General features: G+C 40.6%; 1 protein-coding gene across 1 annotated transcript; it reads left to right on the top strand.

Moving 5' to 3' along the window:
* LOC118746008 (E3 SUMO-protein ligase RanBP2-like) lies at window positions 1-27988 on the top strand. Its single transcript, XM_036479730.1, has 7 exons — window positions 1-416; window positions 13357-14388; window positions 14736-16725; window positions 16842-20344; window positions 21081-22095; window positions 25925-26740; window positions 26806-27988. The coding sequence occupies exons 1-7, from the start codon at window positions 345-347 to the stop codon at window positions 27108-27110; spliced, it is 8733 nt and encodes a 2910-aa protein (XP_036335623.1). The 5' UTR covers window positions 1-344; the 3' UTR covers window positions 27111-27988.

The raw sequence follows: 27988 nt of genomic DNA, 5'->3' as shown, positions 1-27988 counted from the left end.
TTTTCCTATCGTCGGACCTGGTGTTCTTTGCTCTTGTAGTGAAAGTGTAAAAGTTAAATAAAGGAAGAAAATAATTAATTGCTTTTATATCAGCAACGTTCTGTGACGGAACAAACAAATATAATTTCAGTGTTTTTACGTCAATTGTGTGGTTAATTGATATCAAATTGTGCAAAGGGGAAAGCGAAAAAATTTGCCATTGTGAAATAGAAACTGAAGAAAATATCTGCTTCACAGTGCAAAGAAGTTAATAGAAGCTCTCGGAATAACAAATCAAAAACGCCAATAGAAGATTGCAAAATCGGTGGTGATTTCTGACAAACGTTTGGGGGTGCGGATCAGAAATGTACAAAACCAAGAAAGAGGTGGATGCCCATGTGCGAACTGCGTTATCCAAATTGCGCTCGGAGACCGAGGTAATTGATTTTTGCAAGGCCATGCGATTGTGGTTAATAACAATTGTTAGTTTTTAAGCCAACATAATGTTTATCTTACATAATCTATTGAAATATGTGTCCAATAATATCAAAACGCTAGCTATTTTATTTAATTGCATTTAATGCGGCGCCAAGTACTGTTCGTGTAGTTGCAAATTATCGTCTGCACCGAGTGGCCGGCGCCGCTGTGTGTTTGGCTGGGCTAACGATAAATTGTATTTCGTAATGGGCGCCACCTCAACAATCTGTAAATAAAGTAAACGAATTTATTGTAATTAAAATAACTAAAATACGTTTCAGGGAAAATTGCTGTATTGCCATAAAGTTGAGGTTATGTCTTAGATGTTTTGCTTTCTGCTCCGCAAAGTTCGTTGATAGCCGATGATTGATCGTTGTGTTTTAAACAACGCAGAGTTGATTCGAAGTGGCAGTTTGGGCGCGTTTATTTAGCAGGTGGCAATGGATAATAGAGCCCTGATAAAAAAGTCTGTTCACGTATTTCCAGTAACAAAATATTCAGTAACTTGTTAAGAACCTAGGTTGTACGGAGCAGCATGGCTTCATTCCGTGTCGCTCATCTGTATCCAATTTGCCAGTATTTTCAAATGATTGTATAGCAGCTTTTCAATCTGGGTTTCATGTTAACATTAGTTGCGTTCCAGCAGCAGTACGAATAGCAGGATTTTACAGGAAGTAGTTTCCGCACGACACCTTACATAAGCTTTATTAATGGCGAAAACAGCTGTTCCTGTAAATCCTGTAAAATCCTGCAAAACCTACTATTCGTACTGTTGTTGGAACACAACTATACTAGATTTTTTCCACACGCATTCTGGGCTGTTTCGGTAATTGGATCGTAGTTACTCTGTTACAAGTGTCAAAAATGTGTCAACTAGTGCAAAAAGTACCCAGAGCGTGAGGACACAAAAAACCATATTTCGTGCCCGGAATAGGGATGCAAATTTTGAGCAGTAACATCGATACATCGATGTTTCGATGCATTGGAGAAAAGAACATCGAGGCTAAAATACATCGCCAGAGGAACATCGATATATCGAGGGTTTCCGATGTTTTGCAATTTGTTAATTTCTATTTTATTTTAAAGTAATATTGAATACTTTAATAATTATGAATGTATTTTCCTGTATTTTATTATCCTTTCTATACCCTTTCTATTATTAGAATCAAAATGCATACCGTCGTAGGGTCGTTCGGGCCTAAAGATCCTAGGCTTGATCTTGTTGAAATTCCAAGGGGTGTTTGGTTCTGTTTTAACGGCTAGGTTATTAGCATTCAGAATGAATCCAACAATTTTATTGAGCTTAGGCCGTTTTTTATAAAAAATTTCGTGGAAAAGCAACAATAATTTACAAAGTTAAGAAAGTATAGATGCTATTTGGGAGATCACCGCATCTACTAATCAGACTTCTTCCATCGCGGTCACTGAAGAGATGTGGTGGTCTCCGAAATAGCAGCTATAACTTCTACCTTTTGTAAATTATTGTTGATTTTCAATAACATTCTCCAAGCTCAATAAAATTGTTGAATATAATTGTTATAAGGCCATAAATAAGAAACAAATTCTGAATGAATAATAAATTTAAGGTCAGTCAAAGGTATAAAGTCGATGTTTAAAACATCGGTAAAACTTCCATCGATGTATAGTCAATTTCGCGATGTTAATAAATTGTAGACATCGAAGGCAAACATCGAAATTTGAACCGATATTATCCATGTTTCAAAAACATCGTTGCATCGTTTGCATCCCTAGCCCGGAATCAACAAATCAGCTCTAAACAATGATTTTATGTGCATTTATATGGTAATTCTCAAGTATAGGGTAACAACCCCTAAAAAAGGTCCGGAAAAGTCGGAAGGGGTACCAAATGACGCGAGGAGTGCTAATATTATCAACCATTTAAAAGTTATAAACAAAAAATTTTTGTTAAATTTCGTTGTTTTCTATGAGCAATTACAACGTCAAAAACACACTGATCCGTGAAAAAATCATTACACAAAATAAAAATCACTCAATGCGATTTAGAAATCTGGTAGGAAATGGTTCGCAATTGAACGATTTTTGCCATTTTAAATGTATATAGATGTAGGTGTATCAAATTCTATTACCTTATCTATCATAAGTGGTTCCAGAAATAAGCGATATGGAAATTGCATTTTGTATGCGAGGTGCCTCATCCCCCTTTCGAATACACACCACTTTTCGCCATAAGTTCGGTAATGATAACATATCGCTAGGGTGGGGTTTAGTACCGCTCACAACTATTTCGGGCTATTCCGTCCAAATGGGTGGCCCGATCCAAAAAAAAAATTCACACACTTGTAGTCAAGGGTCCACGCAATATTTTAACACTCACTTTTGTAAATTTTGGTTACTAATTTATTTACAAATTGGGTTTGAAATATGCCCCTTTTTGTAAAATTCGGAAATTAGCGTACATTTATCACTCCTATTCTGCTTAAATTAGCCACTTCACCAATATATTTTTGTATTCCCCTTCACTTTACACTTTACTTGATTTGTTATAACTTGCTTTACGACTTTAATATTAACAAATTCATCACAATTCATTAAATAAAAACACCTTCAAAATCACGCGTCTCACTTTGGTTGCATATGCAAATTAAATGGCGGAGTTCAGCTGTCAAACTCCAAAATATGCAAAAGAATGAGAGACAAAAGAAGATAGGATATAACCCAGTAAGCAAAGGTGTTCAGCTCCTTTTCTTCGCAAAACAGAAAGGAGAATTCTACTGCCTGAGGGTTATAATCCCTAAGTGCGGCCGAAGGCCGCCTACGCAGAAAGGTGTTCTCTGCAAAAGGGGTTCAGAACCCCTTCTTTGGCAACACAGAAAGGAGAATTCTACTGCCTGAGGTTTATAATCCCTAAGTGCGGCCGAAGGCCGCCTACGCAGAAAGGTGTTCTCTGCAAAAGGTGTGCAGCCCCCCTTCTATGGCAACACAGAAAGGATAATTCTACTGCCTGAGGGTTATAAACCCTAAGTGCGGCCGAAGGCCGCCTACGCAGAAAGGTGTTCTCTGCAAAAGGTGTTCAGCCCCCCTTCTTTGGCAACACAGAAAGGAGAATTCTACTGCCTGAGGTTTATAATCTCTAAGTGCGGCCGAAGGCCGCTTACGTAGAAAGGAATTCTACGCAAAAATACATTTGTTAAAAAGAACATTTTTTTTTATAAAAACTTTTTTCTCTATTTTTAATTAACTTTTTATTCTTTATTCAAAATCCCCCCATATCTAATTTGGCATAATTTCTTTTATTAAAAAATCCCACGGTTTGTGTTAGTTGGGTCCTATTCCACTTCAAACTGCTCAGTTTGCCTAAGAAAAATCCGTTTTTCCCCCTTTTTCAAACGGTTCCCTAGGTGCCTGTGGGAGGAGTCCAAGGGAGGGGTTCCCCTTTTTAGAAAGCGGCAACTGTCTCCTTTCTATTGGGGGGTGTTTTGGGGGCCCCGCCCCCTCCCCCTCCGCCCCCCACCAAAAAAACGGTGTGTGTGGTACTAAACATTTCCCATATTGAAAATGCACCGTTTCTGAAAGGATCTAACTACTTGTTTTATTTCTACCCGTTTTATTCCGTGATGTGCAAAATTGCTAAGTCCAAAGTAGTCATAGAAAATTTGATAAGTCCAAAAAAATATGAATATTTATTTTTACGCTATGAAATTCGATTTGTATTGAGGGTTTTTGCAACAACGTTATTTTTGAATATTTGCAGCGTGGCGACGAATAACTGTTACCCAGGTTTTTTTTAGAAAAAAAGGGTCCTTTATAGATTTTGTGAAAAAGGTATTTTATTGTTAATTTTCCACAGATTTTACTTTAGTTGTATTAATTAGTTTTTAAATTTTAATCCCTATTTACATTTGGCAGCAGTGTAAACTTTGAAAGAAAAGTTAATTTGGCACGCAGGCCTTCGTCAATTAATTTATTCCATATCTTCTGTAACCATAGGCTAATTTTCTCCATTTTGAGTCCCTTATACTCCCCCTTCTGTCTAGCATAAGGCCTCATACTCAAAAATCTAATAGACTCGGAACTGGTGACTAGGACGGCCATTCATTCGAACAACCCTATACAGTTTTTCTCTTTTTTTGTCTTTTTTTATACAATGCCTAAGAAAAAATACACCTGAAAAAGACTTGCGTGCCAAGTGAACTTTTCTCTCAAAGTTTACACTGCTGGCAAATGTAAATAAGGGTTAAAATTTAAAAACTAATTAAAACAACTGAAGTAAAATCTGTGGAAAATTAACAATAAAATACTTTTTTCGCAAAAGTAATGAAGGACCCTTTTATTTCTCAAAAAAACCTGGGTAACAGTTATTCGTCGCCACGCTGTATGTACATATGTATGTATGTATATTAGGCTGGGTCGATTTTGTATGGGGGAAAATAAAAGACCGTATTGTAATAGTAATATTATGATGTCTTAGGTCTAAGCCAATTGTTATTGGGCAAGAAAGATTAATTTAAAACTTATCTTTAGCCCGCGCAATTGAATCAAAGTGTATGAATTTTGAAAATTAAACTTTGGCTTGTAATATCTATGGAATGCGTTAATTTTTATAAACACGAAGATATATCAAATTAAAGGTTATTAAATTTAGTACCTCAAGTTCATTTATCATTTTTCAATAAGTCTACAAATTTTTAAGATATTAAAGTACAAAATTAGAAAACTATAATTTTCCTTTATGAATTTTCAATTCTTTATTATTTCAGCAACCAAGTGAAAAATACAAAATTGTGAGACGAGATTTTTTCAAACGTTTTAATGCTTTCGGATGATTATATAATATTAAAAGGGACCATTGACTTGGTCACGCCGATTTGGTCAGTTTTCAAGATCGTGGTGAATGAAGTCAAATATGTATTGTCAAAGATTAGGAATCGTTTGATAAGTTAATAGTAGTTGCAAGCATAAATATAATTATTTGCATACATTAACATAATACAATTAGGGCCCATTTTAAGTAAATTTTTCGTGATTTCTAAATTTTCCGTTATATGAAAGTAGGGGACGTGCAACAAGTGTTTACATAAATATTTTAGTTAATTCCATTATGTGAAAAAGTAACTGTAGGTAGGTAAATGCAATAGTCTTTAACATATGCTGGAAAATCCGTTTGAGGACTCTCGAATTGGACATTTATTGGATATTTATAAAATTGAAGAGATTTTTTTTTTTTTAGAAAAAAACTGGAGATCCACTTAAGTTTTTCGATATAACTTTGGTAAATGTTACTCGATCGGCACATAATAATTACCAAATTGAAGGCGAGACTTGCTATTACTGATTAATGATAATAATATGATGAAAATCATTCAGATTATAAAAAAATTATTTAAAAAAAAAATGTTTAACACATTTTTTTTGTCATTTTCCTATATTTGCAATTTTTATATTGTTTGCATAAACATAAGTAAACTAGTGTTTCTAGAAGTTGTGCCTGTTCAGTGAAGAGGAGGTTTATCCTTAGCAGCAGTCGCCCCCCGACAGGCAATGGCATACCTCCGAGTGTAAACAGCGTAAAACTGTAAGTCGCTTCCCTTTGTGTGACAACATCAAGGCGCACGCCACAAATCGGAGGAGAGGCTCGGCCAAATAGTAACATATGTGTAGGCGCCAATCTATTACACAAGGGAACAAAAAAGGGGAACAATTTCGTTGCATCAAATGTTAAAACTGTTTTGGATAGACTTTTTTATGCTGATTACTATAAGTGACCATCAATTCAACGTGCAGGAATGGTATTTTCAGAGATAGTAGTCGAGACTTCTAGAGAGGAAAGGAAAGGAGAGAGCACAATTTTGACATTTCATTTGGAGGGGAAGTTGCAAATTCGTGCTGGGAAAATTTTTGCCAGTAAGAATTTGCAAGCAGGATTGTGGCACACGGTTGCATTTTTGTCAACATTAATTTGAATCAACGAGTTCGTTAAATTTAAAAATGAACAACCTTGTTGCGATTTACTAATTTAAGAAGTATGTAAATATTCGTTTATTCAATTAATTTAATTAATTCCAAACATTTTAAAGGTACTCGGCTGAAAAAGCTGTATTCGTAATCGGAACGCACTCGACGCCACTGTCGATATAGGAAATCCGACAGTGACTTCCACAATGAAATTGAAGCGTATGTTGAAGAAAGTCAGAATAAGAAGAAATATACGTTTAGGTCCTGTTTTGGTTTCCACCTGAAATAATTTTAAAAATTTAGTGAAGCTTGCTAATGTTTGCTAATTCCTGTTCGCGAAAAACTTGGTAAGTTTCTCTCTTTGGGAGAGTAAGGTACCTTGTTCTCTGGATTTTGTTACTGGCTAATTCTTACTGACAGTTGCATAGCGAACACTCCTTTTGCCAATAGGAAACAGCTGATCGCATGTTGCTGCATAAAATTTAAACTAATAAGGAAACTGTTTGTGGGTTTTTATTGTTGAAATTCACCAACTAAACCTATTTAAATATAAAATATATTGTATTTATTAGGAAATTCCTGCGAATAAACAACGAATTTATCAGCTGTTCATTAAACTTGCAAATTATTATTGGAATAGCGTTCGCATACTTTTTTGTAAATTTTGTATATGAGAGCGAATTCTTAGAAATAAAGTTACTGGAGAGTTGCTGGCAAGTTACTGGATAATTTTTTAACAAACACAACTATTGTATATATCGTCACTACACACGAATAAAGGCGCGCAGTGTTTTGACGGCGAAAAAAGGCGCGTGAAGAAATCTTGCGAAAAAGATGCTTATGAAAAACTTCGGCGAAGTATGTATGTTAAGAGTATTTGACGCTGAAGTTTTTTTATGAGTGTTTTTTCGCCGTCAACTGTTGAGCTCGCGCCTTTATTCGTGTCTAGTGACGATATATTTATATCTTAATGAAATTTCGATTACATTTTGCTACTAAAACTGGGCGATAGCAAGTTCTGAAGGTTATTACTAAGTCTTTGACATAAATTGTGGAAAAATCATTGGAAGCTTATGGGATCATCTTGGATATAGAGTTGTCAAATCGATGTTATCAAAAATGTGAGGTGTTTATATTCGTAGCAAGAAATGGTGGTGCGTTATGAATCTCCACGTACATGCTTGATATGAGTATATCTAACCGGTGGAGTCGACATGTTTTGTCGAGCGAATATTCTTTTCGACCAATTAGCTGTTAGAAGACACATTGTTCGAAAAAAGGCACCCATCCGGTTCTATCGTAGCATATCCAAACCCAAGTCATAACGGACATAACCCAGGCAAGTTTCTCAAGCAGCTAAACTGTGTTTTGTGTCGTGAGGTTATAATATGGCAATGTACAGGATGCAAAAAAAAACGTTATGCCTTGTCAATTAATGTTTTAAAAATTAGCACGCATAAGTTCCCGCAGAACTAAAAAAAGTACACTCCCAAAAGTTAATTTTTAAGCTTTTTTCGTTAATTTTAATTCCTAAGTTTGTTTAAAATAGTTTTTTTTTTTCACATAAATAAAATTAGGTATAATACAATTTCAAACGTTTTTGTTTGGGCGTAAATGGGTTAATGGTGTAAACCATTTTCGGTGCAAATTACCGTAGAACCACGGTAAAAATTACCGTAGACCTACGGTAAAATTACCTTGTATCCACGGTAAAAATTTACTGTGGATCTACGGCAATTTCTGAAGATGTTTGTTTGCCGAAGAAGATGTTTGATTTCCGAAGTGCGCGAAGAACCACCTTTTTAATGTAGATGTATGGTAAAAAATAGGCTGACTTCCAAAACGTATCAATACAATGTTTGCATACTGTTATACTGCGGCATTCAAACGGTTTTTTTTTTTATGCAAAGTTGCGAAACATTGCAACCACATACATTGCATGTTTTAAATATTCAATATTACTATGAACAATTTTTCCGAATATTCCATTTTTAAAACACCAGTGGTAACCAAAAACAACGAAGCATCAATTTTGTTGTGCAAAAGGGCAATTTGAAATAACAGCTGTTGTTGTTTAAATCCGAAAGCAAATTTTATAAAAGCAATAGTGGAAAATATCACAGAATTTTGACAAAATGTAGTTATTTGGTAATTTTATTAGCCATATAAGATAAATACATGTAAAATCATTTTTTAGAGCTGATATGTTGATTCCGGGCAAGAAATGTGTTTTTTTGCGTTCCTCACGCTCTGGGCACTTTTGGCGCGTATTGGCACATTTTTGACACGTGTGAGAGAGTAACTTATTTTTACGCTGTAATTACCGGAGCAGCCCGAAGGGCAGGGGAACGAAGCTATTATCATTATCGCTAATTAAAAAAGTGCTTATCAAAGTCCTCATTTTCGTTCGGGCCATGGGAAAAAATTTAGTACTGTCCCCTCAAAGTTGTCATCAGAAAGTCCTCAGTACTAATAGTCAAACTACTCATTTATGCCATACTACAAAAACAAATGTGTAAATGTGTTAGAATTTTTGCCTAAAGTGCTCAGCAATGTCTTGTATGGTTATCACTGACTAATATCTCAAACATATACCAATTCAGACTGTAAATAAGTTTCTCGATTATATTTGCCTGAGAGCCTCTTGGAGGTTAACAACTAAATAGTCCACATCTACATAAACTCTTTCTTTTTTCATCACAATCGTTAACGGTTGGGAAAGTATCTTGAAGGTTTACAGCAAAAGATAATATTTTCTTGTTGTTGTTGTAGCGGCACTACTAAGCCCCGCCTATTTCGGGTCAACATTCGATCATTGTGGTCAAGCTCAACTATCGGGAGGCCCAGGAAACGAGCTGTTTCAATGGGGTCGGACCAGACGGAAAGGGCTGTCAGTTGAGTCGGATTGAGCTAGCATGTGAAGAGGTGGTTGGTGTCATGAGGGGATTCTCTACATGCCGGGAACTCATTGGGGATATTGGAGATCGAGTCTGGTCAGGTAGCTGTTGAGGCGGCTACAGTATCCAGACCGTAATAGAGCCAGGGTAACGCGGGTCTCTCTTGGCAATTGAAGCTCAGTCTCTTCTACGGGTAAAGATTGGGCTCCTATTACGGCATTCACAGGTCGATGTAGGTGGTGACTGACTCCCTATGGATGTCGTTAATGGCTCGTCTGTATGTCGTCGGGTCCAGTGGTTGATCTACGTATTGCTGGACTGCGTCCTTGTACACGAATAGGTGCCTCCTGTCGTGTTTGGGCGGAGGCTCCTCCTGTAGCAGAGGTCTGTTTGGCTTACAAAGCATTTTGTTGTGTTCCCTTACGGGGAGCACTTGGGCCTCGCTGTGTAGGTGGTGCTCAGGCGTCATCAGCAGGCACGCAGTCGCTGTCCGGAGTGCGGTGTTCTGACAAGCCTATAGCTTCGTCCACTGCGTCCAACTAGTCCCCGGCGTCCAAACTGGCGCAGCATAGTTTAGAACCGGCCGGCCAATTGCCTTGTATGTTGCTAGCAACGTTTCTTTGTCTTTGCCCTAAGGGCTGCCGGCGAGCGACTTGAGGACCTTGTTGCGGCTCTGTACTTTATTGACAACTGCGGTTATGTGCATGGAGTAGGAGAGCAGGCTATCGACGGTGACCCCTAAAATTTTCGGGTTGTTTACAGTCGGTGTTGGTGGGCAATCGACGTGTATACCTAATTCTAGCCTGACCTCCTTCGTCCAGGTGGTGAAGGGGGTCGCCGTTGATTTCGTTGGGGAGAGGGTTAGGCTCATTGCAGTGAAGAAGCGAGAAAGGCTGGAGAGATAGTCGTTTACTTTTGAGCAGAGGTCATCAATTCCATTCCCGGACGCCAAAATCGAGCAATCGTCAGCGTATGAAATCAGGGAAACTCCCTCAGGTGGCTGGGGAAGCTTTGAGATGTAGAAGTTAAATAGTTAGGGGAGAGAACACCACCTTGTGGAACCCCTTGTTTAATTCTTCTTGGTTTTGAGGTTTGTTCACGGAAGATTACTTACGACTTTCGACCACTCATTTAATTCGCCGACCATTGCTTCAGTCCCTGTGGGAATGAGGAGGCCTCAATGTTTTCTAGCAGCGTGGAATGGCAGACGGTGTCAAACGCCTTTGACAAGTCCGGCGCTACTAGGACCGTTCTCTCACAGGGGCGGTTTCGATTTAGCCCCCGAGTTATTGCTGTTGTTGTTGTGCTGTGCACTTTGCGGAATCCGTGCTGATGCTTCGCTGGGGTAAGGTGGCAGGTGAAGTATGGAAGTAGAGGGCCCCTAGTGTCTTCGCGACCGGGGAAAGGAGCGTTATCGGGCGATAAGAGTCTCCTTCGTTGGCGGGCTGCCCCGGTTTCAGCAGTGGGACCACTCTCCCCGATTTCCACACATCAGGGATGATGAGAGTGGACACTGACAGGTTGAGGACCTCCGTTAGGTAAGCTACTCCCGCAGGCCCCAAATGTTTCAGCATCAACATACAGATTCCGTCGGGCCAATGGCTTTGGCCAATGGCTGTGGAGGCTTTCGCGTTCCCGATAGCCCCCTTCACTTCACAGCAGGTGAAACAAGTGGTGCACTGTTTTTCGGCAGCTTGTGCATCCTCCTGGTCACTCGACGTTTGGCCCTGTCTACTAGCTTGGATCGAAAATCCGCTTTTAAGAATTTTGATTGGTAATAGCAAAAATATGGTTCACCATGCTCTAAAAACAATCTGTGTGAAATATGACAACTTTTGGTCAATATCTTAGGCTCGCCCAAGTCCATCAAAGTTCAATATAGCCAAAAAATAAAAATTAATATCTGTGTTCGTATGGAAAAGTAGCTTATGTCGAAAGGTTGGCTTTAGTATAATGCGGCATTCCTTTTATTCTTTAAACGAAAAGGAATTTTTTGATGAGACTTAATAAAAATATTGACTTTCTAGTATCGGAACTATTTCTTGCACGTTTATTTGCCAAAAGTTATTCAACGGCTCAGCGCCAGCGAGTCATTCGCAATCGTATACTGCAAATGCCGATTTATATTAAAGTCAGCCTTTCGACATAAGCTAGTTTTCCATACGAACACAGATATATAAATTAAGTAGTACATTTTGTTACTAAAATTGCAAAAATCTTCTAAAGTATTAGTCCTACATAATTAGGTATATAGACCTTTTTTGTAGAGAATCGAAGTTAGCTAAGAAATTTTTTTTTAGTATTTGAACTTTGATGGACTTGGGCGAGCCTAGGATATTGACCAAAAACTTTCACATTTCACACAGATATTTTTTAGAGCATAATGAACCATATTTTTGCTATTACCAATCAAAATTCTAAAAAAGCGGAATTTCGGCCCACGCTACTGTCTACCGAAGGATGCAGTGTGAATTGCCTACTGAAGTAGGTTGCGAAATTCTTCGGGTCCGACGAAGGGCGACCTTCGAATGAGATTTCCACTCTGTCACCACAAGGACAAGGACCTCACGGTTGACCAGAGCTTACTCACACCAGATGTGAAGTTACAGGCCTTCAAGTGCTTCTCCCACTTTTTCCGCTTGTGCTGATTTACCAGTTGCCGAATCTCCAAATTAAAGTCCCTCAGGCGAGGGTCCTCAGGAGGTTTGCTGCTGCCCAGGGGAGCTTCTAGGACGTTCCGTTGCATGAGTTGCACCTAACCGAAGTGGAGCTCGGATGGAGTCGATTCTGGCAAACACAGCAGAGATATGTTTGCCGTCCGGAGAAGAAGGGTTGCGGAGCAATCCGACTGCAAGGAGTTGCCCCATGGACGAAAAATTAGTGAAGGGTATCCCCGATCCAACAGCCCTTGTTCGGGTAAAACCCGAGTCATTCCGGTACGTAGAACCGTCGGTTTCACATGGGTTTTTATCAAGACTAGGCCAGAACCCAATAATTTTTAATCACACGATTGGGCTACCAGTGAAATCAGTGAAGTGAATCAAATCTGATCATAAATTTAATTTTTTAGTATAGCTGTCAATCCCTGCGTCACCTATCGGAAGACAAATACACTGATCCTTCTTAAAAACTTCTGCACAAAACAACAATCATTCAATGCGATTCTAAAATCTGGGAGAAAATGGTTCCCAACTGAATGGTTCTAACGATTTTTTGTGTATAAATGAAGGAGTATAAAATTCCATTACCTTATAATAAGTGGTTCCAGAGATAAGCGATATGAGAATTTCCGTTTTGATGGGCAGTTCCATGCCCCCTTTTCCAAAATCTACAATTTTTCGGCGTAAATACGGTATTGACAACATCTTCAGGGCGTTGGCATATGCGGTTCCAGAGATAAGCGATATGAGAATTTCAGTTTGTATGGGCGGTGCCACACCCTCTTTCCCATTATCCACCACTTTTCGTCATAAGTACGTTATTGATATCATAAACAATTGTGTCAAATTGCTGGACGTAAGCATAGGCGGTTCCAGAGATAAGAGGTATGAGAAGTTATTGATCGTGTAACTTCACAGTGGCCGGACGCATTCGAAAATATCACAAAAATCTAATCATTTTGATGCCGTTGGTAAATTTTTTAAACATGTTTATTAACACCTTTTAAGCTTAAACTCTTCAATCATTTTCTAAAACTTAACGATTTTGGAGATATTTTCAAATTGGTCCAACTTACGTTATATGGAGTTTACATGATTCAACTTTCACAGGCGATTAACTGAATCAAAAGTTGAACGAAAGTAGGCAGCTGAAAGGCCGTTTACACAAGGCACCTGCTGCATTAAACTAAAAGCTGCCAGTAAATCCGTCTAATGTAAATTCCCCACAAATCTTAAAATATAATAATTTTACAACTCCGATTGAATAACAGTACCGACTTTTGTTTTGTTTGGAGAGTGATGCACCCTAATGTACATACATGCATTCTGTGAAACATAACTTTTAATATAGAGTACGTAATTCCTAATATAATTTGGCTAACAAAATTGCGTATTTTTAATTTCTTTAGCGGCAGTTACGCAGCTTTACCATCGCCAAGTTATACTACAAAATCAACGAATATTCAACTGCGGAGCAATATCTATGTTCCTACCTCAGTGTAAAAGAGGATAATGATCAGGCGCATAAATTACTTGGACAGTGCTATCAACGCCTTAAGAAACCAGATAAGGCACTACAGTCATTTCAACGTTCCTTACAATTGAATTCCAAACAACCTGATGTTTTGACTGATGTCTGCCAATTATTATTGGAAGATGTGAACTTAAATGTGAATAAAGCGAAATACTGGTGTGAGCTTGCTGAGTCGGAAAAAGTGCAGCACGATGCAGTTTTCTCGCTTCGTTTGAAGCTGATGAATAAGGAAAATCTTGAAAACAATCAAGTGGAGGATTTAATACAAAAAGAAATAAGCGCACGACCAAATGATGTGCAATTGCGCGTACGGCTCATGCGTAATTACATTGAAGAAAATAAGGTGCTTGACGCCTTCAAGTATGTTTACAATCTTGAAATGAGCTTGCAAGATAATTTCGCCAGCAACAGCGAATGGTACAACATTGTTTGGCTAGTCTTAAGCAAGTATGAACAGATGCCAAATTCGAAAAAAGATTGGGAATTCTGGCTGTTGTTGATCATCTGTTTGGAACGGCAAGTGAACATTAGTTTCTCCTTAACATCAGGCACTGCAACCGGCGGCATAACTGAGACTGCGAATTTGCTCTTCAATCTTGATCAGTATTTATTTAAAGCGACACAATTGTCAGATAAATTATGTGCACAGCGCGAGCTGGTTAATCTGTTTTTGGATCACTATCGCGGACAGATGCTGATACATGCTGCAGCTTTAATTTTCAAACGAGAACTTTTACAAAACAAAAATAAGTGGAAAGAAACTGTGAAGTCGGTGCTGCCATTATTACTTCTGGCATTTCAAACAGATGTGCCCGATAATAGAGAGCCTTGGATGAAGCACTCGGACGAACAAGGCAAGCAGTTGATACAACTGTGGAGTCGTGAGGGATCGTTTCGGTGTGCGCAGGTAAGGCGTAACAATTTTGTAACACTTTCTGTATTGAAACTACATATCGATGGCCCTGTGCAATAACGACAGAATTCAAAATTCAAAAAATAAAAACTGTTACTACTGTTAAGTGGCTCATGGCTCTCATCATTGTCGAATACATGTCTAAACTTTTGTATTCACTTGGGATGGAAATGGATTAGGCAAGGATTAGAGACAGGAGCCACTTAACAGTAGTAACAGTTTTTATTTTTTGTATTTTGAAATGCGTCGTTATTGCGCAGGACCATCGAGAATTTTTTTGTTTGTACATTTTAACTTTCAAATAAATTTGTAAATGTACATATGTACATACTAATTTACAGGCGGGTCGTACTTTGTTATCGTGTATAGCTGTTGAGTCGGCAACCAATAAAGAGAACGCCACAAATCAAATTAACAACTTGCTTGGAAATAATCCTCCCCTATGGACCAGTACCGACGAGCTGCTCTCGCAAATTCGACAAACTTGTTCGGATAAACAATGGCGTCGCAATGTATTTGCTTTACTCTATTGCAATAGCGATCAAAAAGTGAAAGAGCTAAGCTCGTTGCTAATCAAGAGTCCAAAACTAAACGAGCCCGTATTTGAGTTGCCTACCTATGCTGATGTTGAGCACCATGAGGAGGCAGCTCAATACTTAAAACCACAGTCTTTGCAACATATGGTTTACCTTTGCCTTGGCAATGACAATCTAGGCTTTGTGCGTGCCAAATATTTTAGTGGTTTGAACTTTTCAACCCAAAATTTGGCATTTTGCGGCGCTGAATCCCTGAATCAGCTGGATATGGATACGTTTCTATATGCGGCAACTATTCAGGCCAAACGAGCACTACAAGTGGAACGCGAGGCCTTTGACAATTACAACTCTGGCAATCGCAGCGCCTCTGGTCGTCCGCGTATATTGCCATATGCTAACCTGCAAGGACACTTATGTACAGACGAGCAAGCCAATTGGTGGCAGGCTGCCTATCAGGTTTATAAGAACCTAAGCAGCGATAATTTGGCAGAATTGCGCGCTAATCTTCAATTTGGTATTGAAGCAGTACGTGGTGTTAATGGCCCGAAAATCGATATGATCATTGTATTCAAATTGGGACAGATATTTGTAGCACGCGCACAGGATATCGTAAAGCCTGTAGAGAAGGCGTTTTTGGAAGCGCGGGCAGAGAACATATACAAGTATGGCCTGAATATGGTAAAAATGAACAACAAAGGTGTACTAGAACCATTTCGGAAATACTTCAAATATGCTAAAGCCAACACATCTGTTGTTGAGCGTGAAGTTTCAAACGCGGCTGAAGATGCTGTTTCGTACTTGGCTTCGCGGTACTTCAAGAAAGCTGAATATGAGGACTTGATCGACGAGTTGGCGGGCATTCAATTACCATTTGCCACTTATTTGCAAGCAGAAGCTTATCGTAAATTAGACGAAGCCAATAAGACGCCGAAGAAGGCTAAACGCATGTACTTGGACCACGCTAGCGAATGTCTAAATCAAACGTTGAATCTGTTAAAGAATACTGAAACAAATCCTGATCATCCTTTAAATTCCATAATACACACCGAATTAAAACGTCTCCAGCAAGCCACAATGAAGTTCATCAATGAAGGTAGCCCTGCTACTGGACACAATAATTCCAGCACATACGAGGACGCCGAAGCTGACTTCTACCACGAGGTATCACTTTCAGGTACTCCAGCAATGAATCGCTCACGTCGTGAAACAAATGCTTCTGCATTGATAGCAATGCCACGCAACACCGAATTGGAGAATTTGGTAAAGCAAATGGCAAACACTCTGAGCTTTGTTAAAGAGGAACTGGTTGATACAATCAAACCAGAAATGCTTTCAATGCGCAAGGAAATTACTTCACTGAAGGATAAAATCACTAGCCTTGAAGACGCCATGAAACGTACACGCATTTCGTCGAATCCACCTTCACGAGACGATGCTTCCCATGTGCTGGATGATCTTTACATGATCGAAGATGCATTGCAAAATCAATTGTATCAGCCCCCAGCCCAACCGCCGCATATGAGTGTGACCGGCACCATGTTTCCCAGTGTTGCCAATGGCCCCAATGCTCCACCACCATCTGGTGGCGTACACAGTCCGTTTGTAGCAACACAACAAACCCAGCAACAAGCCGCGCAGCAAAGAAACTCGATGCACTTGCAGCCAAACGCCATGGCAGCAGCGGCCGCATACAATAGCCCAATGTTCAATCCTAATTATCCAATGAATTATTATCCACCGTCATACATGTTGCCGCAACCACCTCCGCCACCTGGATCGGCAGGAGGTATACTGGGTAGGTATCGTTACGTTGTTGTTTGCAGCAGGAATTATTGCTTTCACATCCAACTTTTGGATGTGTTGTCAGCCTTACATTTGATTACCATATTCACAATTCAACTTCTCCCACAGGTCCACGCAATGCTCTACCGATGCAGTACATGGATGCCAGCTTAAACTTCAGTATGGCTCCATCTACCCCATTGCTGCAGGCTCCACCACAAGAGGGCCGTCCAAGCAATCTATACGGCTTACTGACACAACCACAACAACCACCAACTGTACCCCCGCCGTTGCCACAATTATCCGTGCCAATGTCCATTGCATCCCTAGTGCCACCCATCACTAGTCATGCGCCATTAAACCAACAAATGGTTGGTACTTTGGCCCCAGCAGTTTCTTCTCAACCAGCACCAACTACTGCTCCAATTCAATTCAACAAGGCGCTCAACAACCAGCCAGTTGAAAGGGGACCACCAGCTAATGTGGTAATAACAAGTTCAGATCCCTTACCAAATCTCAATAGGCCAGCCCTATTGGCGCAACAACCAACTTTGAGTGTTACAATACCACCACACCATATCAAGCCTAGCCTCGTTGCATCGACGGAAACAAGTGCACAGCAGCCGCCAATACAACCGATCGCCTCTTTAGCTGCTAATACCACCACCACAAATGGCATTGTTAGTGGTGGGTTTACGGGCTTTGGTTTCGGTAGCGCCAGCTCAGCCGCACCGGGTCCGCTCAGTATTACTTTCAGTAATAGTTTTGCAACCTCAGCCTCGTCTGCAACATCAATCTTTAGCGGAAGTAGTACCACAAGCGTAAGCTCTTCAATGCCAACCACCTCGATTAGTACTACGACTTTCAGCTTTAAACCGCAAATCGAGCAAGCTCAAGCCCAAGCAGCCGCTGCAGCAATCGAAAGCAGCTCCGGCGATATTATCGCGGTACTAAATAAGACAAGCGATAGTCTCTCGAGTGAACCAAATAAGAGCGGCACAGAAGCTGACGTCGAATACGACCCCAGACCCGATTTTAAACCAATAATACCGTTGCCAGCCGAAATCGAAGTACGAACCGGCGAAGAGGACGAAGATGTGATGTTCTGTTGTCGCGCAAAACTCTTTCGGTTTGTTGATAAAGATTGGAAAGAACGTGGTATTGGCGATATTAAAATCCTCAAGAGCAAGGAGGGCTTTTCGAGAATACTTATGCGTCGTGACCAAACTCACAAAATATGCGCTAACCACAAAATCACAAAAGAATTGATACTAACAACACCTACGAATGAAAAAAAGGGCCATATTTGGGTAGCTAATGACTTTGCTGATGAGGAGTTGAAGACTGAACGTTTCTTTGTTCGTTTCAAGCTGCCCGAATCGGCTCAGCAATTCTACGATGCTTTCAAGAAGGCACAGAAGGAGGCAGAGGAATTGGATCGCAAGAAGGAGGCATCTGTGGCGAAAGAAAAAAGCATTGAGGAAAAGTCGGTTGCTAAGCAACCGCAACAACCGCCATTTGGGTTAGCTAAGAGCGCTGTGTCTAATTTTGCCACTAGTACACCTGCTACAAAAACCGTTGCTGATAAGTTACCAGTGGCCACACAGACGTCAACGTTTCCAACAGTCGCTGCCGCGAACTCTGCACCAAGCGGCGGCGTTTCAAAGACATTGTTCGGCGGATTTGGTGTAACGTCTACGAGTGCTTCTTCTGCAACCGATAGCAACAAGGTGGAATTACCAAAATCTACAGCATCGCCATTCGCCAACTTCACCTTCGACAAAATTGGCGCTGCCTCCAACACGGTCAGCACAGCTTCTGCTACTGCTACTACAACGAACACCAGCAATGCTTCGCCTTTCGCCAATATTTTCAGCACTTTGGGCAAGTCAGGCACCGTCACTTCAACACCATTCAGCGTGGGGAATTTACCAACTTTTCAGACAATCATTGCCACCAGCGCAGCAACGCCAACATCAATACTACCTACCACAACAAGTGACGCTACGCCTACAACTGCATTGAATAAATCGAGCACTTCTGACGCGGAGGATGAATATGTACCCACAGCCACGTTCAACCCCGTTATACCATTACCTGATTTGGTGGAAGTCTCTACTGGCGAGGAGAATGAGCTTGTGTTATTTGAACATCGCGCCAAGCTATTGCGCTTCGACAAGGAGGCAGGCGAGTGGAAAGACCGCGGCATTGGCAACATAAAATTGTTGCAGGATAAGGACGATGTGAACAAAGTGCGTTTAGTGATGCGGCGCGAACAGATCCATAAGCTATGCTGCAATCAGCGTATATATAAAGATACCCTATTCAAATATGCGAAGAATTCCAAAACTGCGCTAACGTGGGCTGGCCAGGACTTCTCGGAGAATGAATTAGTCACTGAAATGCTTACGGTGCGCTTTAAGTTACCGGAAACTTGCAAAGAGTTCCAGGAGACTGTGCTCAAGGCACAATCAAACATGAGTAGTGAGGCTGATGAGGTTAATGTAAGGACCGCAGCTGCCGAAAAACAGCAAATAGAAAAACAGAATGAAAAGTCCGCCGGCAAGGAAGTTGCACCAGCAAAAGGTTTTGGTGATGCTTTCAAACCAAAGGCTGGATCGTGGAATTGTTCTGCTTGCTACATATCTAACACTGGTGATAAACAATATTGCATTGCCTGTGATTCCCCAAAGGATGATAGTGTGCCTAAAAAGGATACCACAAATGTGTTTCTAACGAACCCTCCAAAGGCATCATTTGTTTTTGGTTTCTCACCAGTTGCGACCGGTGGCGTCACTGCACCTACACAGGCAGCGGAAAGTAGTTTCACTTTTGGAAAACCTGCAGCAACCTCGAGTATCCTTACCGCGGTCACAACAAAGACGGATTCCGCTCCAAGCTCCACCACGTCCACGACCACTACGGAAACATCCACCAAAACTGGATTTGGCGATCAGTTCAAGCCGAAAGCTGGCTCTTGGACTTGTCAGGGCTGCTATTTAAGCAACGCCGGTGATGCTTTGTACTGCAAGGCATGCGACGCGCCTAAAGATGACACTGTTCCCAAGAAGGACTCCTCCAACGATGTGCTGGCGCTCTCAAATCCAACGCAAAAGTTTACTTTTGGTTTTAATGCGGCCGCTGCTGCTACCCCAGCTGCAAGCGTTGCCGACAACAATGCTACAGCTAAGCCAGCTTCTTCAAGTGGCTTTGTATTTGGTTCAACGCCGTCTGAACCATGCAAATCCATATTTGGCAATTTAACAAATCCAAAACCTGCTGACTCGTCTAAGTCTTTTACATTTACACCACCCACTGCAAGCAGCGCAACCGGCTCAAATATTCCTTCGTTATCTAAGCCTACCTTCTCCTTCTCACTGCAATCGAAAGCTATGGAAGGGCCTGTAAAGCCCGCGTCCTCTGGAGCAGGTGGGGAATCTACGACAACGTTTTCTTTAGACAAGAAAGACTTCAACTTTACTTTAAAACCGAAATCGCCCGGAAAGTCGGGCAAGAGTCCAGCCAAGTTTGGCGGTGGTGGCGGTGATGCAGATGCCGCAGCGGATGATGATGAATATCAGGAGGAGGAAAACAATACATACTTTACACCGGTCATTCCACTACCAGACAAGGTTTGTAACGAAAAACTTTGTGAAATTAACAGGGTGTTTAATTTGGTACTTAATAAATGATTACACAGGCCTCCGAAATTTAACTCCCCCTTCCATATTTTGTATATTTTTTTAACTAGGTATGTGTTTCTATTAATGACATTCATATTTTATAATGTTTACCGATTTCAAAGAAAAGCCAAAAATTAATTACTTTAAAGTTAAATTTATACTTAAAAGTCAACAGTATTAGTTCAAAAAGCTCCATCCCAAAGAGACTAAGTAAATCAGAAAGACTTATGGAAACTTGTAGTTATGCGGTAACAGTAAGAAAAATAAAATAAAAAGTAATATTCTCATGATGGATCTTTTTTATTATTTTTTCTTAGATTACTAACTAATACTTACATAAATTGCTAATTAATTTTTTAAGGGGAAAACCGTCGCAAGACTGTAATATAACTTGCAAAGTAAAGGAAATATATAACCAAAATGATAGTGAAGTAAACTTGCAAATTTTTGGCAACTAAAAAATAAATTGTTTTCAGGAAATTTGGTTGTATAAGGAGATATTGTGAAATTTGTTACTTGTGTTAGTTACCTTTACGATTTTACTTTGTTCGATAGTTTTATCTTCGATAACGAATGCAACCAAATTGCGAAAAACTAACTGGATAACGTTTACGAAAAAAAACCCCAATTTTGGTTATGATATACATACATACAGAAATATATGTAATTTTCTGTATGATTGCAGATCGACGTAAAGACAGGCGAAGAAGATGAGGAATTGCTCTATGTGCATCGCGCAAAGTTGTACCGGTTTTTCGAAGGCGAGTGGAAGGAGCGTGGTCTCGGCGATGTAAAGATATTGCGTCACAAACAAACGAAAAAACTACGTGTTGTTATGCGTCGTGAACAAGTCTTAAAAATATGTCTCAATCACGTGTTGAATGAAGAAGTTGAATATAAACCTAAGGATGACAAATCTTGGCTATTCGTTGTGAACGATTTCAGTGAGGGCACAGTAGAATTGGAAAAATTCTCATTACGCTTTAAGACAAAAGAGGTTGCGCAAGGTTTTATGGATGCTGTTAAGAATGCCATTGATGGTACTGCTGTCGCCGTTGAGAATGTGGGTAGCATTTCCACAAATACCACTTTAAATATGACTGAATATGTGGAGAACGAAAAGGAGATTGCGAACGAATCAGCGTCTGCTGGTTTATCAGATGCGGATAAGGCAACAGCTGATAAATTGCTCTTACCCAATGAATTTTTCACCGCTCAACCGACTTGTGCCGGCTGCCGCGGATGCGATCCGGACAAATTTGTCTTTCCCGTAGTGAATGAATCATTTGTAAATGAAGAAGACAGCAAAAAAGCACTGAAACCTTTGGCTTTACCTTCGTTGTCATTGCCAAAAATCGGCAATACAGGTAGCACGAATCGTTCGTTGCTAAAAGAAAGCGCTTTGTCACCAATGGTTCCTTCTCCTGCTACACAAACCCTCACCACTAACGTGAGTGATAGCACAGCTACTCCGAAAATGGGTGAATCGAATATTTTCTCCGGCTATGGTGACGTGAACTCTACGCCGTTTGGTGTTGGCAATGAGAAGACTGCGAGCGCTTTCTCCTTCACTGCTGCCATGAATAGTGGCAATAAGGAAGTGGAAAATAAAGCGGGCGCACCAAGCACTGAGTTTTTGTTTGGAAATAATTCTAGCTCTACCGGATTAAGTGGAAGTTCTTTATTTGGAAGTGGATCAGGTGAGTGGTTTGCTATTATACCTCGTTTCATTGTTGATCCTACTACAAGATTTTAGAGCCCAAAGTTCTATATTTATATTGGGGGAATTATCGATCCGGTGCATACTGTCATGCTATTTATGCACCATGCTAGATAGTATGCACAAGGCTCTTGCCAGAGGAACGGTGGAATCGGAATTAAGAGTCCGGATGGCACCTATACAAACAGCATAGATGAGAGGACAACCACTCTTCTTGCAGCTCACTTCCCGGAGGACATTACCTTAGAACAGGGGCCGGAGGTCCGGCGAACTATATCGCGACCATGTGACTGGAAACTGGTAAGAAGTACTTTCACCCAGGATTCAGTCAGGTAGGCGCTGGGATCGTTTGACCGATATAAGGCCCCAGGGGTAGATGTGGCATCCGCCCAGTCATGTTGCAGCAGGGTGGAGAGAACTTAATACCACACCTAGCGGACATAATAAGTAGCAGCCTGCGGAGGCTTATGTCCCACATGTGTGGCGGAGGGCGCGAGTAATCTTTCTCCCGAAGGTGGGAAATAGGGACTACTCGCTAGCAAAGTCTTTCAGACCTATAAGCCTTATCTCCTTTGTGCTAAAAGCAATGGAGAAGATAGTGGACAATTACATAAGATCTAACATTCTGAAGGTAAAACCCCTACACGTTTGTCAGCATGCGTACAGAGCTGGAAGATCAACGGACACAGCCCTGTATCAACTGACAAACGAATTTCAGGGGGCTTTGGAATGCGGAGAAACAGTGCTCTGCGCTTTCCTCGATATAGAAGGAGCGTTCGACAATACGTCTCACTCTGGTGTGCGCAGGCCACTAGAGAAGAGAAACGTGCAGCCAGTGATCTGCGACTGGGTGGATACGCTGTTGCATACTAGGATTGCCGAAACCAAGGTGGGAGAGTGTGCTTCCTCCTTGCATGCCTTGTAGAAGGGCTTATCCATTTACATTTTACGCGAATGCATTACAAATGAGTTTCAAAATAAACATTTTAAGTTGCAATAACACATATTTCATATAAGACTTAAGCAAATACTACAAAATGTATGATTTTTATAAATTAAAGAAACAACTTTAAAAGAATTGAACCAAAGGGCCTTCTGAAGTAAGTCCTGTAAAATCCCTTTTGGAAGGCCTTCCATGGGTAGCGAAAGAAGAAGCCCGTCAATTTGTGCCACTTCATGCAAAAAAGAAAGGAGAAAGGAATGTAGAGTGGAAGGCCTCTTGACTCTCAGGACTCAGGACTAATGTAGGTAGGCCTTCTTATTGAATCAATTCAAACACAATTCTTGCTTTTTGTGTTGCATGACTTTAACTGGGATTCAGATTACAATCTCCCCCCTTACACAAGTCGTCTAAAGCTCATAAATTTGCCTACACTCGCAAGTCGCAGAGAAATGCTAGGTATAATATTTATCGTAAAATTAATGACAGGCTTGATTAATAGCCCGGCCCTTCTGGCTGAGGTCAATTTTAACGTGCCCTCTCGAGTGTCAAGACACTTTTGACCTCTGTTTTTGAAGCCATGCAAAACTAATTTAGTTTTTTAAGTCAAGATTTTAACTCTCATTCCAGCACGTTTGGTATATCGGACTCGATTTTTACTATAAACAAAACTATCATTTCCACTCTCAATAATTGAAATACTATCTTTAGCATATCCAATCAGCTGATGAATTTGATTCTGTAGCTGAATAGTTTTAGATCTCGACACTTAACAAACTCCTGTTTCCACTACTCGGCACCAAAAAACTAAAAAAAAAAGGTTCCGTACGTCATGCGGACTGCGCCCCTCGTGTCGGTTGGGCGGGAATGGAGGGTAAAAAGCCGTTGGGATTAATTAATTAAATTAAGTAAAGCCATTCTAAGAGGCCTACCCAAGAAGGGCTGAAAAAAGTGCTCCTTGCATGCCTTCTAGAAGGGCTTATCCATTTCCAATTTACGCGAATGCATTAATTTATATTATTTACCATTACAAATAAATTTCAATAAACATTTTAAGTTGCAGTAACATATTTGATATAAACCTTAGCAAATCCTTCAAAGATGTATGATTATTATAAATTATAGAAGCAACTTCAAAAGAACTCCTCCAAAAGGCTTTCTGAAGTACGTCATATAAAAACCCTTCTGGAAGGCCTTCCATGGATAGCGAAAGAAGAAGCCCTTCAATTTGTGCCACTCCATACAAAAAAGAAAGGAGAAAGAAATGTAGAGTGGAAGGCCTCTTGACTCTCAGGAAGGCTCTTCAGAAGGGCTTTTAACTCCTGAAATTATCTACTGGGTAGTGATTATTGCCAGGAAGAAGTTTGAGAGCACCCTCTGCGACATTATTCAAAGAGGCTTAAGATTAACAAAAAGATGGTGTGCCAAGTTAGGCCTTAGCATCAATCCGACCAAAACTGCCATCATCCCATTTACCAGGAAAAGAGCCCTATTGGTCATGAGGGAGATAACCCTGGAGGGGGTCGTGGTCGGCGTCGCCAGCGAAGTGAAGTATCTGGGAATAATCCTAGACACCAAACTTCGACGGAAGAAGCATGTGGACGCGATCACCTCTAAGGCCACGAAAGCGTTAATGGTGTGTAAGCGTCTAGCAGGAAAATCCTGGGGTTGTAGCCCCATGATCCTAAGATGGCTCTACATCATGATATTACAGCCAATGATTACCTATCGGGCGGTGGCTTGGGTTTCAAGAACTACTCAGGCCACGGTGAGACAATCACTCACCAAGCTACAGCGACTGGCCTGTGTATGTATAACTGAAGCAATGCGCACATGTCCGACGACAGGCAGCCAAAAGAACTCTGCTCAGCTTTGCTAGAGAGGGATGTGGCAAAGGTAAGGTCATATCCTCTAGGAATATGGAGAAGCTAGGGTCCTCGATCCCGCTTGCTCTGTTCCCTAGAGATGCCATTGGAAAAACCATTGTATTTGAGAAGAGATTTAAGATAGAGTTATGCAGCAAAACAACCTGGAGCGCCCCGCATTCGAGGGATTACTCCAGGAGTACACACTGCATTGGTAAATAGATGGCTCGAAGACCCCAGATATAGTAGGGGCAGGAGTCCTTGGGCCCAGAACAAGAATCTCTGTTCCTATGGGGAAATACCCGAGCATCTTCCAAGCAGAAGTCTAATGAGAATACTGAGAAAATTATAACGTTGAGTGATAGTCAGGTGGCACTCAAGGCTCTTCTATCCTATGAAGTCAAATCCTCACTGGTCCTTGAGTGCATTGAGAAGCTAAACTCCCTTGGCAGGCACAATAACATCAGGTTAGCGTGGGTACCCGGCCATAGGGGAGTAGATGGAAATGATGTTGCAGACTGCCTCGATAGAGAGGCGGCAGCCATCACACCAGTTGGCCCAGAGCCCTTCCTGGCAGTAGGTCCCAATACCATAATGGAGGAGCTTAGGTGAGAGAGGCTCACACTAAGGAATTTTAACTGGCGCAGTTCGGTAGGAATGCGCCAGGCAAAGAGTTTACTTGGAGGGTTTAACAAGAAACCGAATGTGAGGCTGTCTGCAGAAGACATGAGAGGAGTTTAGGCTCGTTGTGGCCACAGCTTGAGCACATCCACTCCCTACCCCCGAAGGCACTATTGAACTTTCTAAGGGAGCTGGGCTTAGATGAAGTGATGTGAAGAGAAGAGGGCACAATAGATCACCAGGTCGCAGTGCACACCTCATATTAATATCTATCTATCTATCTAGATAGTATGCAACGGATCGAGATACCCCTATTCATTCATATCATATTGCATAATTTGCGCCTTCAAAAATTGAGTGTTTTTTGATTTTTCGTATTTCAGATAAGAAACCCGTTTTCGGACAAACACCGTCGATATTTGGTAATGCCGCCAACCCCGTATCCAAGCCCGCCGATTCTACTACCATATCTGAAAGTGATAAACCCAAATCCATTTTTGGTGGAATTGGCAGCTCTATTGGAAGTGGATCTATATTCGGCGGTAAACCTGTCTTCGGTTCAGCCTCCACTTCTATTTTCGATGGAAAATCTGCTTCGAATAATGACACAACAAAGTCGATTTTCGGTAGTTCAGCCATTTCTACCACAAATTCACAGGGCAGCACATCCATATTTGGTGGACCTTCATTCGCAGGTTTTGGAAACTCGGTTAACACTCAGAGTTCTATATTTGGAAATAGCAATAATACGAACAACTCAAACATCAATAATACTAACAAGGATGGCTCATTATTCAGCGACATTGCTAAGGAATCAACAGCGGCCGCACCTAGTTTTGCTGATCTCTCTAAAAAAGCTGGCGCAATAGACTTTGCCAGCTTAGCGGCCAAGGCGAACTCGACACCTGCAAATAAGCCTGCCCAAAAACCTGGTCCAGGGGAATTCATTGGCCTTACCGACCAGGATGCATTCTCCAGCTTTGGAAAGTCCAATCAAAATATGTCAAAGGATGGTAGCGCAAATGACTCCGCGAAAAGTGCTGAGGATAATGAAAACTATGACCCTCATTATGATCCTGTAATTGCATTACCCGATGAAATTCGTGTAAGCACCGGCGAGGAAGAAGAAACTAAGTTATTCGGCGAACGTGCGACTCTATACCGTTACGACGCCAATACGAAGGAGTGGAAGGAACGCGGTAAGCAAATAAAGTTGAAATTTAACGTCTTTCAGTAAACTTCAACGCATTTCTATATGTTCAAGGCGTTGGCGAGTTGAAGATTTTGCAACACACCACCAAACAAACATATCGCTTGGTTATGCGGCGCGAGCAAATACACAAATTAGTGTTGAACCACGCCGTTGGACCAGATTTTAGTTTTAACAACATGAATAATAATCCGAAGAGCTTTATTTGGGCAACGCTTAACTATGCCGAATCGGGCGAGGGCGAGGTAGAAAAATTGGCAGTGCGCTTCAAGAACGTCGATCTGGCGAATAAGTTCAAGCAAAAGTTGAATGAATGCATCGAAGAAGCAAAGCAGCGCGAAGAAGTAGCGCAGGATTAAATGATTACACTCCGATAGCTTAAAAAATAAATAAACAATAGGATTAAACAAAAAATTCTGGTATCGGAAAAAACTTAAAATACACACGTACATACATAAATTATCTAAGTTATAGCATTCCTCATAATTTCCATTATTCATTTTAATTGTAATTTTATTTGATTTTCTTGAAAAGGTGTACCTTTTGTGTTATTTTGAGTTTTGGAAAGAATTCGTACGAAATTTTTTTGTTACGCCGCATGTGCGGCTGGACCAAAATTAGTGAGAAAAATTATTATATTTGTGGTAAAAATTAACATTGTTATTCGTACATTATACTACATGATATATTATAATAAGAACTTAAATCACTTCTTAAAATTGCACACGTTTTATTTAAGCATATTAAATTTGTCTTGCAAAACAGTAAAAGGGATGACGGAAAAATGTATGGCCTCCACTCAGTTGTGGCAATCACGGTTATAAACAAGTCGACCCGAGCGGGGACTAGTAGCCGCTACAACAACAACAACGGAAAAATTTATTTTTAAAACCCTAGTTTGTCGTTGGCTAAGTATTTGTTAGCTTCGCTTTAAACTAGTTTGGCAGGTTTTTGTCAGAATTTACCGGAAATCGTTCCTGTAATCGATGTCCTGGCAAATTAGTGGTAAAATGAGAGAGTAGAAGAGGTTCCCTCTTTATCAGAAGTTTCAAGATTTTAGGAGAAAATAAGAGAGTTTGGCAGGTTTTTGTCAGAATTTACCGGAAATCGTTCCTGTAATCGATGTTCTGGCAAATTAGTGGTAAAATGAGAGAGTAAAAGAGGTTCCCTCTTTATCAGAAGTTTCAAGATTTTACCGAAGAATTTTTCCTGGTGAAATCTGAAAGGTCAAAGCAAA

This window comes from Rhagoletis pomonella, unplaced genomic scaffold (genome assembly GCF_013731165.1).
Source record: "Rhagoletis pomonella isolate Grant_MI unplaced genomic scaffold, Rhpom_1.0 Rhpom_scaffold_00001, whole genome shotgun sequence".
Taxonomy (NCBI): Eukaryota; Metazoa; Arthropoda; class Insecta; order Diptera; family Tephritidae; genus Rhagoletis; species Rhagoletis pomonella.
This window is presented reverse-complemented; position numbering and strand designations above follow the sequence as displayed.

Bases quoted from the DNA above. Each gene is read 5' to 3' on its own strand.
- LOC118746008 (XM_036479730.1), top strand. From the start codon at position 345: ATGTACAAAACCAAGAAAGAGGTGGATGCCCATGTGCGAACTGCGTTA. The intron at 16,726-16,841 runs GTAGGTATCGTT...CTTCTCCCACAG, and splicing joins ATCGGCAGGAGGTATACTGG to GTCCACGCAATGCTCTACCG. The intron at 20,345-21,080 runs GTTTGTAACGAA...GTATGATTGCAG, and splicing joins TCATTCCACTACCAGACAAG to ATCGACGTAAAGACAGGCGA.